Here is a 20,022-nt window from a genome sequence, read left to right on the forward strand (position 1 = left end):
CCAGTGGGCTGAGTGTGAGGGCAGAGAGGATGGGGGGGTCCAGTGGGCTGAGTGTGAGGGGAGAGAGGATGGGGGGGGGGGGGGTCCAGTTGGCTGAGTGTGTGGTCAGAGAGGATGGGGGAGTCCAGTGGGCTGAGTGTGAGGGCAGAGAGGATGGGGGGGTCCAGTGGTCTGAGTGTGAGGTCAGAGAAGAAGGGCTGGGGGGGGGGTTGTTATGCAGGGTTGTCTCACTTGGTTCTGCACCGCCAACCTCGCATTGCACGACCTCTCGGGTGGCAGATCCTCCAGCAAGGTCCAGAGCCCTCTGCTCAAAGGCGGTCAGGGGGTGCATTATGGGAGAACCCCCTCCGGTCTTGTTGCGCTCCCGGTTGTTGTGCGCAGTCTTGTCCTGTTGGGGGGCGGCATAGATAGATCATTACAATTCGGCAGGTGTCAGCAGGCCGTTCAGATATTGGCACAGGTTGGGGGAGGGAGTTGCAGTTAAACCATGGCATATCTCCAGGGGGTCGCAGCGCTCATGTGGGTCTGTGACAACTTTGGTAACCACCCTCCACTCACTCTCGCCCCCCTCCCCCTCGTGCCCGGGGGGGGGGGGGGGGGGGGGGAGGTGGGTGATGAGGGACTTGCTTGGGGGAGCTGGGGGTTGTTGTGACCCGGGGGCACCCTCTTGGCACTTACCCTGGCAGCCCTGGTGAGGTCGTGGAGCTTTTTCCGGCACTGTTCGCCAGACCGAGGGGTGTGCCCCACAGCACTCACTGCCGTGCCCACCTCACGCCAGGCCCATTGCACGACACTAGCAGGGTGGCGATGCCCTTTCCTAGGGCAGATGATGCTCCCCCGCTGCCCCACGGCATCTAGGAGGGTCTCCATGTCACTTTTGGTGAACCTCGGTGAGGCCCTCCGTGGCTCCGTCATCCTCAGTCTGCTGACCTGGTCGCCTGCGCCTCTTCGCTACGCGGAGCGGCGTCATACCAACGTCATTCGTGCGTCGCACCATTCCCGCATCATCGCCTGCGTGATTTCCGCGGCCCCGCTCCTAGCCCATTTCCGGGGCCTGAATCGCTCAGGAACGGGGCCGTGGGGAGCCGTCGTGAAACTCGGCCGAGTTTACAACGGCTTTGCCGATTTTTTCGGTTGCGGAGAATTCCGCCCAGAGAGTTTGAAATTCAGAAAATGGCCATGAAACATGACAGTCAGTTGAAATTAGGAGACGTAAAGGGAAACATACAGTTGGATGACAGTGATGAGAATAATGAGAAAGAGCGTCAAAGTCGAAGGCTTGGTGGGAATCTATTTAAATATGACCAAGCATTGCCAAGGTTTGATGAGAAGGAGGTAGAAGCCTTTTTCATTTCATTTGAGAGGGTAGCTAAACAAATGAAATGGCCACAGGACATGTGGGCATGACTGATTCAAACAAAGCTGGTAGCTAGGGCTAGTGAAGTGTTTGCATCACTACCGGAGGAGGCATCTGGGACATATGAGGAGGTGAAGAAATCCATCTTAGGTGCATATGAACTAGTTCCTGAAGCTTACAGACAAAGGTTTAGAAACTTAAGGAAAGAATTTGGTCAAACATATATGGAGTTTGAAAGACTCAAACAGCGTAATTGTGATAGGTGGATAAGGGCTTTGAAAATACAGCAAATGTATGAAGCTCTCAGATAAATTATACTTCTGGAGGAGTTTAAAAATTCAATTCCTGATGTAGTGAGAACTCATGTGGAAGAGCAGAAGGTTAAAACTGAGGTGAGCAGCAGAAATGACAGATGATTATGAATTAGTTCATAAATCAAAGCTTGGTTTCCAACATCAGTTTCAGCATGTGAGGGATAGAAACTGGGGACATGAGAAATACTCAAGTGGTAATGGTAAAAGTGATCTGATGGGAGATAATAGGGAGAGTGTACCTCAGACTAAAAAAGAAATCCAGGATGGTGGAAAAGAAATGAATAATGTCAAATGTTTTCACTGGAATAAACCAGGCCATGTAAAGGCCAGGCACTGGGAAGGCTGATGAGGTGAAACAGGATAAGACAGTGGGGTTTGTTACAGTGGTAAAAGAAAGCCCAAGGGAAGTGAAGGAGGGGCAAAATATAGTACAGCTTGATCAAGAGGTGATTGATAAGAAGGTGCCAAGTCGCTTTAAAGAATTTACTTGTGTGTGTAAAGTTTACTCAGTGTATCAGGAGGAGCAGGTAATGAAGTCACAATTTTAAGAGATATGGGAAGCTCGTCAATCTTTAATGATAAGAGATGAGGAGTTATATAGTTTGGGAAGAATGGTGCCAGAAAAGGTGGTAATATGTGGAATTCAGGGTGAGAGGACTAGTGTTCCATTGTATAAGGTAAGGTTGGAAAGTCTAATGAAGAGTGGTGAAGTGGTAGTAGGAGTAATAGAGAAACTATCTTGTCCAGGAATACAGTTTATCTTGGGTAATGATATAGCTGGATCGCAGGTGGGAGTGATGCCTACTGGGGTTGATAAGCCAGTGGAAAATCAGACAACTGAAGTGTTGAAGGACGAATATCCTGGGATTTTTCCGGATTGTGTATTAACAAGGTTGCAAAGTCACAGGTTAAGACAAGAGGAGAAATCAAAGAGTGAAGATGAAGTTGAAGTGCAATTATCAGAGACAATCTTTGATCAGATGGTTGAGAAAGAACAAGAACAGGTGGAGGATGAGGTGGATATTTTTAGTTCAGGAAAATTGGCGGAGGTACAACAGAAAGGTGTAGAAATAAAATGGATGTATCAGGTAGCATACACGGAAGAGGAATCTGAGTCTATACCAGAGTGTTATTACCGTGAAAGCGATGCCTTGATGAGAAAATGGAGACCTTTACATATGCAGGTGGATAAAAAGTGGGCAGAAGTTCATCAAGTAGTATTGCCGGTAGGGTATTGAAAGGAGATGTTGCGAGTTGCACATGAGGTACCAGTGGGAGGTCATTTGGGAATAAGGAAAACTCAGCTAAAATCTAGAAACATTTTTATAGGCCTGGACTACATAATGTTGTAGTTAAATTTTGTCAATCATGTCACAAATGGCAAGTGATAGGGAAACCTCAAGCAGTGATAAAACCAGCACCCTTAATACCCATTCCAGCATTTGAGGAATCTTTTACAGGGGTCTTAATTGATTGCGTAGGACCGCTTCCTAAAATGAAAAGTGGGAATCAATATCTTTGACTATAATGGATGTGTCTACTAGGTTTCCAGAGGCCATTCCAGTATGTGATATTACAGCTAAAAAGGATGTGGAGGAGTTACTTCAATTCTTTACTCGATATGGACTACCCACAGAAATACAATCGGATCAAGGATCAAATTTTACCTCAAGGTTATTGAAAGAAGTTATTAATAGCTTCGGAATAAAACAATTTAAAACAACTGCGTATCATCCAGAATTGCAGGGAGCATTAGAAAGGTGGCATCAGACATTAAAGACAATGTTGAGGGCTTATTGTCACGATTATTCAGAGGATTGGGATAAAGGAATTCCATTTGTACTGTTGGCAATTAGGGATGCACCTAATGAGTCAACCAAATTTAGTCCTTTTGAACTCATTTTTGGTCATGAGGTAAGAGGACCACTTAAATTAAGGAAAACTTGGTGCGTGAGAAATCAGAACTTACATTATTGCATTACATGTCAAATTTTAGGGAACGATTAAATAGAGCAGGTGAATTGGCTGGACATTTGAAAGTTGCACAAAATGTGATGAAACGGGTCGCAGACAAGAAATCCAAGTTCGTAGTTTTGCCAGTGGAGATAAAGTGTTATCACAAGTGGTAGGTTAGCCTTTAAAAGCTAGGTTTTGTGGACCTTATCAGATTGAAAGGAAATTAATTGAGGTGAATTATGTGGTAAAAACACCAGATAGAAGGATGACTCACCGAGCGTGTCATGTGAAAATGCTTAAAAGGTACTTTGAAAGGGAAGGAGAGAAAAAGGAGGAGGTTTTAATGATTCTAACTCAAAGTGACGAACCAAATCCAGATGACTGTGAATTTGACATGCCTCAAATTAAATTGGAAAACAAGGATGCTCTTAAAAATTGCGATAAATTGTTGAGTTAAATTCCAGAGGAAAAACAAACTGACCTGAAAGAGTTATTGATATCACTTGGGCAAGTTTGTGGAGATAAATTGGGAAGTAGTACAATGGCTATACATGATGTAGATGTGGGAAAGGCTGTTCCAATCAAACAACATCCATTCAGACTTAACCCTTTAAAATTGGCACAGGTTAACAAAGAGATTGAGAGTAAGCTTGAAAATGGCATAATTGAAGTGGGTTGCAGCCAATGGAGCTCACCCATATTGATGGTACCTAAACCAGATGATACCCGATGGTTGTGTGTGGACTATAGAAAGGTTAGTGCAGTTACAAGAACGGACTCTTATCCTATCCCACATTTGGAGGATTGCATTGAGAAAGTGGGACAATTAGCTTTTATTTCCAAACTGGATTTACTTAAAGGTTACTGGCAGGTACCTTTATCCGGAAGGGCAAAGGGGATTTCAGCTTTTGTGACTACAGATGGTATATACCAATTCAAAGATATGCCATTTGGCATAAAAAGCGCCCCAGCCACATTTCAACGGTTAACTAACAAAGTTGTTTCAGGATTACCCAATTGTGCGGTATACATCGACGATCTGGTGATTTTCCGCCAGACATGGAAAGAACATTTAAAACAACTGATGGAGTTATTCGATCACCTTCAGGTTGCGGGTTTGGTGATAAACCTAGCCAAAAGTGAATTTGGAAAATCTCAAGGCACTTTCCTTGGCCATACAATTGGACAGGGTCGAATGGTCATACGGGAGGTGAAACCAACAGTTATTGAGGAGTTTCTGATACCCTCAAGACGAAGGGAAATAATGCAATTCCTTGGCATGAGTGGATTTGATCGAACATTTGTGAAAAGTTTTCGGCGCGTGGTTGCTCCACTGATAGACTTGCTCAAGAAACGTCAAAAATTTCAGTGGACAGCGGACTTTCAACAGGCATTTGACGGCCTGAAAGCTGTGATAACCAAGGCTCCTGTCTTGGAGAATTACAAGGGTCTCTGTGATCAGATTGAACTAAAGTATCTGACTTTAAAGGGAAATGCCAAGGCATAGAGAAATGGATGGTGCAGAGACCTTCTTGTTCAAAGAGACTGTCAATCAAGAAGGATTCCAGTTGGAGAAAGAAAAAAAAAGGATTAGATTATTGTACCTGTTTGCGTGTGTTTTTTTTTTAAACGAAGAAGTATATTTACTGTGTGCATTTATTAAAGGATAGTGAAAAGGTGAAAAACGAAACCATCTTGAAGTTGATGGTTTATTTTTTTTCTTGGGGGGAGGTGTCATGTGAGAGTATCTTTAAGGAATGGGTATCTATAAATGGGTGTGTATATAAATATCTGTAGTGAGAGTACCTTTAAGAAATGGGTGTTTATTACTGTAGCAATGTCAGAGAGTGGCAAAGGCGCTGGCACCAATGGCGCTGATTCACTGCTGCACGGAGAATTGCATGCCGGCTTTGGGGCGGGGTGGCGTGGTTACGGAGATTCTCCGGCCAATAGCCTAATCCTGCTTTTTCCCCAAAGCCTTTGATCCCATTCTCCCCAAGTGCTATATCCAGCCAGTTTTAGCATCAACTACTTCCTGTGGCAATGAATTCCACAGGCTCACCACTCTTTGTGTGAAGAAATGTCTCCTTATCTCTGTCCGAAATGGTTTACCCTGAATCCTCAGACTGTGACCCCTGGTTCTGGACATATCCATCATTGTTAACATCTTCCCTGCATCTACCCTGTCTAGTTCTGTTGGAAGTTTATAAGTCTCTATGAGATCCCCCCTCATTCTTCTGAACTCCAGCGAGAACAATCCCAACCTAGTCACTCTCTCCTCAAATGACAGCCCCGCCATCCCTGGGATCAGTCAGGTAAATCTTTGCTGCACTCCCTCGCGAGCAAGAACATCCTTCCTCAGAAAAGGAGAGCAAAACTGCACACAATATTCTAGGTGTGGCCTCACCAAGGCCCTGTATAATTGCAACAGCACATCCTTGCTTCTATACTCGAAACCTCTCGCAATGAAGGCCAACATACTGTCATACCTTTAAGAAATGGGTGTTTATAAATGGGTGTGTTTAAATATCTGTAGTGAGAGTACCTTTAAGAAATGGCTGTTTATTACTGCAGTGATGTCAGAGAGTGGGTGGAGCTGGGCAGTCTGTCAGCTTTTTACTTTAGTTTTAGGCTGTTTGTTGCAGAGTGTGTTTTAGTTTCATTTTCAGTGTTGGAGCTGAAGCCAGACAGAGCAGGTGCACTGTTTATCTCTCTGCCATGAAAAGACTATCTCTTGATCATTTGGTGAATTCAGAATTTTAAATGTTCTCAATAGTGAATGTAAACCTAGGGCGGGATTCTCCAACCCCCCACCGGGTCGGAGAATCGCCGGGGGAGTGGCATGAATCCCGCCCCTGCCGGCTGCCGAATTGTCCGGTGCTGGGGATTTGGCAGGGGCGGGAATCGCATTGCGCCAGTTGGCGGCCGCTGGCAGCAGTCCCTCTGGCGATTCTCCAGCCCGCGATGGGCCGAGTGGCTGCCCGTTTTTGGCCAGTCCCGCCGGCGTATGTTACACCAGGCCTTTGCCGGTGGGACCCGGTTTTGAGGGCGGCCTCCGGGGTCCTGGTGGGGCGCGGGGGATCTGTCCCCAGGAGGTGCCCCCACAGTGGCCTGGCCCACGATTGGGGCTCACCGATCCGCGGGCGGGCCTGTGCCATGGGGGCACTCCATTCTTCCGCGTCAGCCGTTGTGGTCCTCCATGATAGCCGACGTGGTGATGAACCCCCCTGCTCATGCGTTGGGATGATGCCAGTACACGCTGGCATTCCCGTGCATGTGCAAACTCATGCCGGCCGGCGCAAACCACTCCGGCGCCGGTCTGGCCCCTGAAGGTGCGGAGGATTCTACAACTTTGGGGCTGCTTGACTCTGGAATGGTTCATGCCACTCCTCGGCGCTGGGACCCCCCGCCCCGCCGGGGAGGGGAAAATCCCACCCCTCATGTGCTTCTGTTAAAAGGTGTTTCTTCTGTCTTCTGGATGTTATTTGGGAAGTTATTAAGGACTACTTAGTGTTGTATTCTTTGGGGGTTGTATTTGAATTGATGGTTGCGAAGATATTCACTGTGTTTTAAAAAGGTTAACTTGAGTTCATAGAATAAACATTGTTTTTCTTTAAAAAATACTTTTCTGTTTCTACCACACCTGTAGAGTGGGCCATGTGCTCACAATCTATTAAAAGTTGTGGGTCAGGTGAACTCCATGATACACTTTCGGGTTCTCTAAAACCTGGCCCATAACAATATCATTAGCCTTCTTTACCACCTGCTGCACCTGCATGCTTCCCTTCAGCGACTGGTGCACAAGGACACCCAGGTCCCGCTGCACACTCCCCTCTCCCAATCTAAAACCATTCAGGTAGTAATCCGCCTTCCTGTTTTTGCTTCCAAATTGATCCCCGGCACCTGAGGGACTGCCTAAGGAGAAGGTACCAATCAAAGGTCAACAATTGAATCGGCTCCTCCTCTTCCCCAAGCTACCAAAGGAATATCCAGATTGTACAACTTGAACAATGCCACTGATAATCCTTTAGGAATAAGAAAGCGATCGCCTGCAGACCATAAACTCGGCAGGTTGGATGTCAGGTAAATCTTCACCATTTTCAGTGGATTCCAAAAAGAAACTGTTGATGCTAATAGCAGCCAACAACCCTTCACTGACCACTGACATTTAACATTCCAACTTCCGACACACGTGACATTCTCAATAAGTCATGTGCTACCCACCAGAAGCTCTGTTTTAAAAACAAATCGAATGGACAGATCTTCATGGTCAACTTATTTTGCATCTCGCAACTGGTATTATCTGACCCAAGGTGTCAATGTACTAAATCTATCTTGTATATTTTCTGGTATACTTCTTAACTGAACGCAGGCCTTGAAAGGTTTCCAAACATCTACTTTTTAACACTGAATGAGTAAGAGAAAAAATGAAATACTGCTGTTTATAATGACCTTATTACATTGTCAAACTGTCTTAAAATGCTTTGAATAATGAATTGTGTTTTGGCTGTGGTGATTGTTTTGTCGGCAAGCATTGCTCAAGAAAAAAACCTGAAGTGTCAAAGACATGCCAAGCTCCTGTTCAATCTCGCCGGCCTACTCCTGCTCTGAATTTGGATGTTCATATGTACCCTATACAATGGGTGACAATGGGCTCAACTTCTCTCACAGACAGTGATGGCGTTCTGCTCCCAAATGGAGCATGTGAGAAGGAGGAGAGGAGGATTCATGTGTCATCAAATCCATACCTTTTCGCAATGCGGTGGGTTTGACAAGGAGGCATTAAGAACGAGTAGGAATTTATTCCTCAGGAACGCGGATCTGAAGCCCCCCCCCCCCTCCTTCTGACGCAAGAGCTGCTGTCAAAAGAAAAATGCTCCACCTGCACCACTGCGCCAGCATCGGGAGTCTTGAAACACTTCAGAAGATAATTGACAGACTTTTGTAAACAAGACCCAGAATCTGCCAATTTGATGCTTTTTCTGTCTTCACAGTGCAATCCCGAAGGAGCCGTTCAGATCTACATATTCAGAATTGAGCTTGGTTGAGTGGGTGGAACTCTTGCAGGAATTAACACTTGACCATAGCCAGGCTCCGAAACAACTGCAACTAATTCCAGTGCTTTTCTCAAATGTACAGAATGACATTGAGTGGACCTTGACCTTCCAATTGAATGTCCTGTGCTATTATCACATATGGGTTACATTCCAAATTCAACTTTAAAGGCATGAATACTTATATTTCATTTGATTTCCCCAGGGGCTGGTTTAGCACAGGGCTAAAAGAGCTGGCTTTTAAAGCAGACCAAGGCAGGCCAGCAGCACGGTTCAATTCCCATACCAGCCTCCCCGAACAGGCGCTGGAATGTGGCGACTAGGGGATTTTCACAGTAGCTTCATTTGAAGCCTACTTGTGACAATAAGCGATTTTCATTTCATTGAATTAAAAGTATACAAGCTATAATAATGATATTATGAGTGTCGGATAATGTTTTTTCTCTGTTTTTTCATGAGATGTGGCTTTTTAAAAATTCATTCACGGGATGTCGGCGCCACCGGCGGGGCCAGAATTTATTGCCCATCCCTAATTGCCCTTGAGGAGGCCATTAAGAGTCAACCATGTTGCTGTGGATCTGGAGTCACATGTAAGTCAGACCAGGTAAGGACGGCAGATGTCCTTCCCACGAGGACATTAGTGGACCAGATGGGTTTTTATGCCAATCGACAATGGTTTCATGGTCATCATTAGACACTTAATTCCAGATTTTTATTGCATTCAAATTTCACCATCTGCAGTGGCGGGATTTGAACCTGGGTTCCGAGAGCATGTCTCTGGGTCCCTGGATTCCGAGTCCAGCGCCAATACCACTGCACCACTGCCTCCCCAGCCAAGGCCAGCATTTGTTGCCCATCCCTAAATTCTTTTTGACATGAGTGACTTTCACATCTTTTCAGAGGGTAGTTAAGAGTCAACCACATTGCCTGCACGGCTGCCTGACTCCAAATTATTTCTTGGCAAACTTTCAGTTGATTCTTCCATGTGACTGTCATTGCACTTCGAGAGCAGTGGAATGCAGGAATCTGCATTGGGAGCCATACACACCAGGTAAACCTGCATCCACCAAGTTTGCAGTTATAAAAATATCAAATCGCCTGGAGTGCTTTTCTCAGCTGGAAGCTCATCTCAAAATTGACATTAAACTTGACTTGAGCTTTGCACATGTGCTTTATGACATAATTTGAGCCTTCAATTAGCTTACTGCCTTCTGCTCACTTTAAGATATCAATTATTCTCCATTTGAAACCATTACAGTGTACTGTCCATTATCTGACTGCTGTCTGCTCATTCAGAAAACAATAAGGTTTTAATTTAACTATGCATTATATATACATACATGTAAAGTAAAATAATATATCAGTGACAGCAATGTGTATGATCTACAAGATGCATTGGAGGAACTCACCAAGTCCTCTCAGACAGTGCCTTCCAAACCCACGACCACTACCATCTAGAAGGACAAGGGCAGCAGACTCATGGGAACACCACCATCTGTCGGTTTCCCTCCAAGTCATTCAACATCCTGACTTGGAAATACATCGCCATTCCTTCACTGTCACTGGGTCAAAATCCTTGAACTCCCTTCCTGACAGCACTGTGGATGTACCTGCATGACAGGGATTGCAAGAAGGCAGCTCGCCACCACCTTCTCATGGGCAATTAGGAACGGGCAATAAATGCTGACCTTGCCAACAATATCCACACCCCGTGAATTAATTTTACAAATGTGAAATAGACTGCCAGAATTGAAAAGACTGTATTACCCAGCATGTGGGGTTGTCATCAAAGAGGTATAGGGAATAAGTTGAGAGCTGATCTGAAGCTGCCACGCCACATAGATGACAAACGACTGGCAATGTCTGCAGTGTGCCCAAACACTGGCATTTCTGCACGGGACTGAGCAAAACTCCAGGCTGGTTGATGCAAAGTTGCAAGTCATGTTAAAATGAATAGTTTCTTCCAGGTCCGGGTAAAGAAAGACTTGCGTTTATTCAGTGGATTTCATGTTGCGCACAATAAACTGGCTTGCTATCTAACCGTGATATCCATGGAGTAGCTTGGAGAGAAGTCCTGAAATAATGCATCTCCATTGGAGCAGCTGATTCAATGTTGTATCTTTTAAATCATCACAAACAAAATCCCTTCCTTTACTCCACGAATTTCAACATCCCTTTGCTATTCTCTTTCTCACAGTTGATCTTTCTGAATCCTTTTTGTTGAAACAGTCACACATGATCACATTGTCAGGGGAAATAAAGTGAGCCAGGCAACATGAGGAAACGTAACTAATATGTGCCTCTGAAGCACCATGCATGGAATTTGGGCATACAGGGAACGAGTGGTGGTCATTTCATCAGGTAAGTAGGCACAGGGTGGCAAGTCTGTCACCATTCCAACTCCCCCGCAATTAAGTCAAGAGATGGGAAATTAGAGGTCAGCCTTCCCACCCCCTCGGCCAGTTGAGGAATTGAATGGTGGAGGGAGGTCTGTGGGCTTAGTGGGCAGGGGACCTTTGGATTAGATGGCCCATGGAGGGCCCAAAGAGTAGCAAGGGCCACCCCCAGATGAAGAGCTCCCTTACCCTCCACACCGAGCCCATTCTGCCCATTGGCGAGAGCTTACATTGCTGGTCATGGTGACGCTGCTGCACCACTCTGATCTCCAGGGTTCTGGTGTTGCTCCTGGTCCTGGCCCGCTGCAGGTGGCCCTGCTGGTACTTAAGAGCTGCTGACCTTCTGATTGATCAGCACTTCTTGGAGGCACGGATATTTGTCATCAAAGACCCAGGAACGTCATCACACCACCACTCTGGTCATTGATCGGGGCCACTGCTATTAAATTCAACCCCATGTCTTTTCTCTTCCTCCTTTAAGTACCATGACCAAGAGGGTGTTGGCAACCATAGACTTCCATTGGATAAAATTGGATAGACTTCCATTGGGTTGGTTCGAAGTAGTGCAGTGGTTTGCCATTGCCTTCTGACCAGAAAACTAGCCATTCTTGTTCCTGGACTCAACTGCATTGGAAGGATTTATTACAGGTTTATAATCAACTTTCTGGCCATGTTATGAATGCACCGACTACGGCCAGAAAGTCCCAGAGTGAGACTTGAACACAGAGTTTATAGCCCTGAGGTATACCCCTGGGGCAGCACGGTAGCGTAATGGTTAGCACAATTGCTTCACAGCTCCAGGGTCCCATGATTCAATTCCCGGCTTGGGTCACTGTCTGTGTAGAGTCTGCACGTTCTCCCAATGTGTGCGTGGATTTCCTCCGGGTGCTCCGATTTCCTTCCACAGTTCAAAGATGTGCAGGTTGGGTGGATTGGCCATGCTAAATTGCCCTTAGTGTCCAAAATTGCCCTTTCCAAGAGCCGGTGCAAAATTCTATGAAATAAGGTAGGGATGCTGCTACCACTGTGCCACAATTCCTTCTTTTCCCATTTCTTTACAGATGTTAACTCTGGGTTGGGTCCATATATTCTCCCAAATGAAACCCTCGGAGTTTATTGGAAGAATCTTAGGAATGAGAGTGGGCCATTCAGCTCCTCGAGCCTGTTCTGCAATTCATTGCACCTTAGCTTCCTTTACCCACCTATGTCCCACAGGCAAACAAAATGTTCAACATACCGACAGCAAAACAAATCACCAACTCATTATCTTTTGCCCCTTCGATTTTTGAAAAGCATCCCAATGAGGAGTTGAATCCTTAGTTTAGGCCATGACAGAATGCAGTCCATTTTGAAACAACATACATCGGAATTGTTTTCCACATTAACTTTTAAAAGCCGAACCATGACCGCTATATTATGCAGCATCTATTGCTTCAAAGTGCACCAAAACAAATTAAATTAGAATGATTTTGCCTTTGGCGTAAACCGTACTTACCATGTTAATTGATGAAACAGGTCCAATGCTGTTCACGTAAATATCAACATCTATCACAGTTGGTTTCACTGTTAAATAAGGGGTAACAAAAACTGTATGTTAATAAACAGCAAAAGGGCAGCCTCTCTGATTAATCTCCACATTTTATATTCTCTTATTAACACCTACTTACACCCACAACTGGAGCAGTTATAATGAAGGCATTTTAACTTGAAGAAAAAGAAAGAACTTGCATTTATATTGCACCTATTCAGATATAAGGACTCCCCAAAGTGTTTTGCAACCAAGAAATATGTTCCAAGTTTAGTCACCATTGTAATGTGGGAAACACAGATGTTATTTTGCGTACAGCAAGGTGCCATGATCAACACTGAGATAACGACCAACTCACGATAAAATGCGAAGAGAATGACTTTTAAAATTGGTGCTGATTGAGGGACAAATATTGGCCAGGAAAATGGGGAGGACAACTCAGCTTTTCTTTGCATTTATACCATGGGATCTTTTACGTTCATTTGAGAAGGGAGGGGAGATATTGGTTGAAATCTCATTGACTGTGCAGCACTCCTGTGTCAACTAACATTATGTACCCAAGCATCTGGTGTGGGACTTGAAACCTTAACCTTTTGACTCAAATGCATGAGTGCTACTACTGAGCCACTGCTGGCAATAACGCCCGTTTCATTTTGTACCTCAATAAAAGAAAAGGCTTATTGTTGGAGAATCTCCTTCGACCTGAATGTCATTGCATCGTAACATTAGGATGAGCCCATGTATTGTGCTTTATTTGGAAAAAGAACAGTTTTTATAACTTAATTTCACATGGCTTTGTCATTCACCAATTGTCACAAGCCCTGAAAACTGATGCGATTTATACAATAAACCTTCATTTTCACTCTGGCTGAAATCAACTGAGGCAGCAGTTAGGAAGTAAACCTAAAAAACGATTCAGTTAGGCTGTGCTGTGTCAGATTTCCGTGGGAGCAGCTGTGAGATTGCCATGTTTGGCCTTCGTTTTCCTTATCTAGGAAGGAACGGGTAAATGAGTTTCCACTCCCGATATTTTTCTCATGACTGTTGGTGCAAAGGTGCAGACATATGCAGTGAGGACAAAGTAAGAGGTCTTACAACACCAGGTTAAGTCCAACAGGTTTGTTTCAAATCACTAGCTTTTGGAGCACAACTCCTTCAAAAGGTGGGTGAAGAGGTGTGTTCCACAGACACATATGCAAAGTCAATGATGCAAGATGATATTTTGAATCTGAGTTTTTGCAGGTAATTAAGTCTTTACAGGTCCAGACGGTGTGACTGAAGAGAGGGATAATCACAGGTTAAAGAGGTGTGAATTGTCTCAAGCCAGGACCAGTTGGTAGGATTTCGCAAGTCCAGATCAGATGGTGAGAGGGGTGAATGTAATGAGACATGAATCTAAGGTCCCGGTTGAGGCCGTACTCATGCATGCAGAACTTGGCTATCAGTTTCTGTTCGACGATTCTGCGTTGTTGCGCATCCGGAAGGCCGCATCGAAGAACACTTACCCCCGTTCCGAAGATCAGAGGCTGAATGTCCTTGACTGCTGAAGTGTTCCATGACTGGAAGAGAACATTCCTGCCTGGCGATTGTCGCGCGATGTCCGTTCATCCGTTATCGCAGCGACTGCATGGTCTCGCCAAGGTACCACGCCTCGGGACATCCTTTCCTGCAGCATATGAGGTAGACAACATTGGCTGAGTCACATGAGTATATGCGGGGTACCTAGTGAGTGGTGTTCACACATGTAATGGTGGTACCCGTGTCGATGATCTGGCACGTCTTGCAGAGATTGCCATGGCAGGGTGTTTGGTGTTGTGGTCGCTGTTCTGAAGGCTGGGTAGTTTGCTGCAAACAAAGGTCTGTTTGAGGTTGCGCAGTTGTTTGAACGCAAGTAGTGGGGGTGTGGGGATGGCTTTGGCAAGATGTTCGTCTTCATCGATGACGAGTTGAAGGCTGTGAAGAAGATGTCGTAGTTTCTCCACTCCGGGGAAGTACTGGACAGTGAAGGGTAATCTGTCGGTTATGTCCCATTCAGCCTCTGATCTTCGGGTAAGCGTTCTCCGAGGTGACCTTCAGGATGCGCGACAACACAAATCGCCGAGATGCATGAGTACGGCCTCAACCGGAGCCTTGGATTCATGTCTCATGACATTCACCACTCCCCCCCCCCCCCCCAACCAAACCCCCCCCCCCCCCCCCACCCCCACATCATCTGGGCTTGCATAATTCTACCAACTGTCCTGGCTTGAAACACACCTCTTTAACCTGTGATTATTCCTCTCTCCAGTCGCACCGTCTGGATCTGTAATGACTTAATTACCTATTACCTACAAAGACTAAGATTCAAAGTATCATCTTGCATCATTGTCTTTGTCGATATATGTGTTTGTGGAACCCACCTCTTCATTCAAAGGGATGTAGGAGCTGCTAGTGATTTGAAACAAACCTTTTCGAATTAAAACCTGTTGTTGTAAGACTCCTTACTGTGCCCACCCCACTCTAACGCTGGCACCTCCACATCAGTGAGGCCAAAAACAGCCTTTAAACAGCTTCTCTCAAAACTCTCCACCATTTAGAAGGACAAAGTTAACAGGTGCATGGGAAAACCACCCCCTGCAAATTCCCCTCCAAATTACCCACTGTCCTGACCTGAGGATACATCAGTGCTCCTTCTCCGACATTGGCTCATAACTTCCATTGAATCTTCTGGTATACAGAGATTGTACTCCGCATACGCGCGTCGGGGTTATGGGGATGTCCTGATGCACTGACTTGTGTACCGAAAATGTGCCAAGTTCAAACTTCCGTTCCTGTTTTTTTCTGTAAGCTCTGCACTGCAGCAGCTGAATGTGAAATCACGGGACAGCGCTAACTTAGCCTCTTTCCCTCCATGTTTGGTAAGTTTTTACGCTCATTCATTTAACTCCCTATCTAACAATGCTGTGGGAGTACCACCATGAACTGCAGAAGGAGACTAGCCGCCGTCTCTTAAAGGGCAACGAGGAATGGGCAATAAATGCTAACAATGCTGATATACCAAGGATGAATTAAAATAAAACCTAGATGACTTTGGCCGATGTACACAATTATATGTTGCCATTTTCCATTGCTGGCACGTGAAAAGTGACCACATGACCAAGGTCCTGCAAGGCTAATGGGACTACATCTTCACCTATCACTGAGGACAGGAGAGCAAAGAAGAAAATTGGGGCGGGAAAGACATCTCTCTTTGCTTCCTATTTGCAACATCCAACAGTGAAGCAATAGTGAGAGGACAGGATGTTAGGAACTGAGGAGCTAAGAGTGTCAAGGACTCTGATGTAAGATACTACCAAGAGTGAAAGCAATTGGGAGAGGTAACCAGTTAAATCAAGGTATTGGAGTTAAGTGATGAATGCAATGTAATGAAAATGAATTACTTCACCATTGAGATTTATGTCTGACTTTACACTGTTAAACATAAAGGTTGTTGCACTGAAAATGCTTTTGTTAAATTAAATTGTTCAACTAATTTTTCAGGAACTGCAGGTTTATATCGGAATCTATCTAAATTTCATATAAAATAGTGGGATTACAAATCCACCTATCAAAGGCTGAATAACAAATTATTCAACAACTGCATCAAAAGGGTACCAACCGAATGAAAGAGCTGAATTAAATATTTATTTTACACAGTGCTGATCAGATAGGCTTTCATGCTGGCAAAATGAGCAATGTCTTTGCTGTATATAGCGTGCTGAATATTATAAATGGAAATAATTGGAAAACGTTTTATGCTTGCTTGGGTTAGGAAGTCTATACAATGGGAATGAATAGAAGATGGGTTGGCACATTAGGATTCCATGCTGAGATGAGCTACGCCATCATCTGAATTTTAAGCATAAACCAATACATTGGGGTAAATTCTGCATCTTTTGCAGTGGCGACTAATAACTGACAATAGACATATTAGAACTTCTAAGAACAAGTTTCCGAAGAGGAATAAATCATGATTCAGAGCTGCATGAATTTTGTAACAAACGCTCTTCAAGGAAGAGTAGAAAACTAAAGCAATGGAGACTTGAGATTGTGTTTGTCAACTTTCTCTAATGTGGCTAAAAGAGTTATCACATAAAGGTATTACATCATCGAGCATTTCACTTGAAAATTGCGTAAATTAATTCTGTTGGCCAACAGAAAGCATAAGTGTTTGGATTCTGACGTTTTAACTTCAGTGAGAAATGAAATGCATGGCAGAATTTTACATTCCTCCACCAGGGTACTTATTGGGGGTGCTGACCGTGATCTTTCTCAGGAGGCCTTCCCACTAGGTTCCCACTTACCCGGACCTCTATGCAATTTTGTACTTGGACGGGTGAGGGCGTGGTTTGCCTACTTGCCCTTGCATCAGTTGAGGCCCTAAAGTGATCCATTATTGACCATTTAAATTGCAGCCTCAATTTTCAAACTTGAGTTCAGGGGCAATGGAGTGGCTCGAAAATGAAACATGATCAGGCTTCGGGCGGGTAGATGGCAGGGAGTCGGGGGAGGGGGGGGCGCGTCCAACAGCAGCTCCGTTTTAAAACCGGGCACCCTCACCCGAAAGGTGTGGCCCCTGTGGGGGCTCCCTCACGACCCCCCACCCCCCCCCCCCTCCCCACGCCTCTCTACCCTCTCTGCCCACTCCCCTGGTCCTCAGATGAAGAGGGAATAAATAAGCAGCAGGAAGAACCCCACCCCCACCATCCCAACTAGTGTGTTTTTTTTAAAGGGTTCATCAATTGCTTACAGATTAGTTCCTGGTTGGTTTCCTGTTGCTGTTGCTATGATTCTATAAGTGGTTAGTTCTTTCTATAGTTGTTTTAAGTTGCCAAAGTCTGCAGAAGGTTTACTAACTACAAAGCTTCTGCACAAACCAGCTGATACCCGACATGGGTGCTGGAGAAGGCATTCCCCTTGGAAACCGGCATGATTTGGAGAATGAGCAGAAGGTCACACAAAGCAGGAGAAGCTGCTGGAAGAGGAGGGGAGGAAGGGCCCTCAGGAGGCAGGAGGCCATGTGCTCCCAGGGTGTTCTGGAGACAATTTTCCAACTGAGCTTTACCAAGGCAAAAAGCTTGTGGCATCTACACTTCACAATGTTCTCTTGCCTACAAAGTCAAAAAAATTAAGGCACTAGGAAGTAAACATTCCAAAACAAATTTGCATAAATGGAATTGTGCCAAATTGTGTACAAATGTTGCCCAGTCACGGCTGTGCATTTGTTTAGTGCCTGTCTTCCATGTGCCTTTTCTAGCTCTGGTGCTCCAATGCAGTGCTATTCCAATGGCTGCAGCATGGCTGGTGATGGCCTGCTAACTTTCAGTGCAGGAGACTGCAGATAGCTTTGGAGGATGACATCAAGCAGCTCTGTGCCCAGAAGATTCAGTTACAAACTGTAACATTTCAGCATCACTCCACTGCATTAGTACGTCAGCGATCCTAGGAATCTGCTGGATGACAGATTGCTGGACTGCTGTGATGTGCTGCAAACTCCTTTATGTACTGTAACACAGAGACGCGATAGATCCATAAATGTGTGATGGAGTTGGCCATCAAGTTGGTGAGGATGGGCTCCATGTTCTGCACAAAACCCTGTGTCAGGCCCGTCCTGGATCCCTCCACAATCCTTGACATTGACTATAGGCTTTCTAACAGACTGTAATGGTTTCAGCTCCAATGCCAACCATAGGCTTCCTGAGGGCGAGGACATGTAGGTACACCTCCCCCTCCTGCTAGCTCCTGCTGCCTCTGCTTGTCTGCCAAATCCAGGGAGATGTGTAAGTGGGTGTCCTGCAAACTAATTGTGTGATAGGGCTGTCATTTAGAGCTGACAATGTGTTTGCAACAGTGAGATGTGGGTATGTGGGTGAGCATTGCAGCAGTGCTCAGTGGGTGAAAACGAGGTGGTGTATATGAACATCAGTTATGAGTCTTGATTGATAGAGTATTGGTAGTGAGTGAAGGGGGTGGGATGATTAAGGCGTGTCTGAGACTAGGAATGCAGTTGGTAGGATGTGCCATTTTAAGATGCATTCACTGACCTCGAGCACTCCTGTAAGGTCATTGAGATTCTTGCGTCACTGCACTCAGATCCTCAAAGCCTGATTTCTGTCATTGATCTCCACAGCTATCAATTCCCATTGCCTTCTGACCACGTGCCTGGACCGCTTTCTGGTCAATTACGGATACAGGACATTTCCTCCTTCAGCAAGCCCTCAGGTGCAGCATCGGAAAACCGTGGCGTCTATTTTTTCTCTCTCTCTCAAGTTGTATCATTCTCCAGTGTTTGGGAAACAAGTTCAAGGAGCTGAATGACCTACACCTATTCCAATGTTTCCCAGGTCAGGTTCACCTTCTGCACAACTACCAACACCTTCTCCATTCACAATGCCCTCCTCCCCTTTAAGAGACGCAGGCTAGCTAAATATTGTAAGATGGTTTTAAGTAATATTAGCCGCTCATCATGATATAGGCCCCCCTTGATGTGTCCAGCCAATCAACAACACAGTTAGCGCTGGCTAGATGCTGAATTCATTGAAATGAGCAAGGAGCATGAAATGGGCAATGCTGCCGCATTTCAGTCAATGGGCACAAGTTAATCACCCATTGCAATACCCAAGCCCACTTTTGGTGCAATCAGATATAGCTCACTAGGTCTTCACAATCAACAATTCTAATGGACAGAATTAGTTCAGTTAAGTGTTGCTATGCAACAGAAGGATCCATCTCTACCTCTTTCTTAAACTGCATCCATAAAATTGTACAAAGTAAGCAGCTACCTGAAATTTGGGTACCTTTAAATATGAACTGATAAAGTAATTAGATTCATAGCAGAGTGAAATATGATAACAAAAATAAAACTTTCATCAGTTTGATTGACCAATTAGACTGGGATAGTTCTTTTGACTTCATTGCAAGCCGGAATGAACTAAAATGGGGCAGATGTTTGAGGGCAAATCAACATCTGGCACATGAGAGGCTTTCATGTGTAGGTTGATAGAAATTCAAGACTGGCACGTTCCTGTAAGGAAGAAGGATAAGTATGGCAAGTTTTTGGAACCTTGGATAATGAGAGATATTGTGAGCCTAGTCAAATAGAAAAAGGAAGCATTTGTCAAGGCTCGGAGGCTGGGAACACACAAAGAAGTGTGGAATACAAGGAAAGTAAAAAGAAACTTAAGCTAAAAGGAGTCACGAAAAGTCATTGGCAAACAGGATTAAAGAAAATCCGAAGATTTTTTATACACATATAAAGAGCAAGAGGGTAGCCAGGGAGAGGATTGGTTCACTCAAGGACAGAGGAGGGAATCTATGCGTGGAGCCAGAGGAAATGGGTGAGGTATTAAATTTGTACTTTGCCTCAGTATTCAGCAAAGATAAAAACTCGGTGGATGAT

At 45.0% G+C, this 20,022-nt stretch overlaps 1 protein-coding gene across 1 annotated transcript in view; it reads right to left on the reverse strand.

Moving 5' to 3' along the window:
• Positions 1–20,022, reverse strand: part of LOC119977067 (gamma-aminobutyric acid receptor subunit gamma-3) — an 825,027-nt gene that overhangs the window by 793,552 nt on the left and 11,453 nt on the right. The window contains exon 3 of the mRNA XM_038817636.1: positions 12,573–12,640. Coding sequence (XP_038673564.1) covers positions 12,573–12,640 — 68 coding nt within the window. The remainder of the gene's footprint in view (positions 1–12,572; positions 12,641–20,022) is intronic.

The sequence above is a fragment of the Scyliorhinus canicula genome, chromosome 14 (genome assembly GCF_902713615.1).
Source record: "Scyliorhinus canicula chromosome 14, sScyCan1.1, whole genome shotgun sequence".
NCBI lineage: Eukaryota > Metazoa > Chordata > Chondrichthyes > Carcharhiniformes > Scyliorhinidae > Scyliorhinus > Scyliorhinus canicula.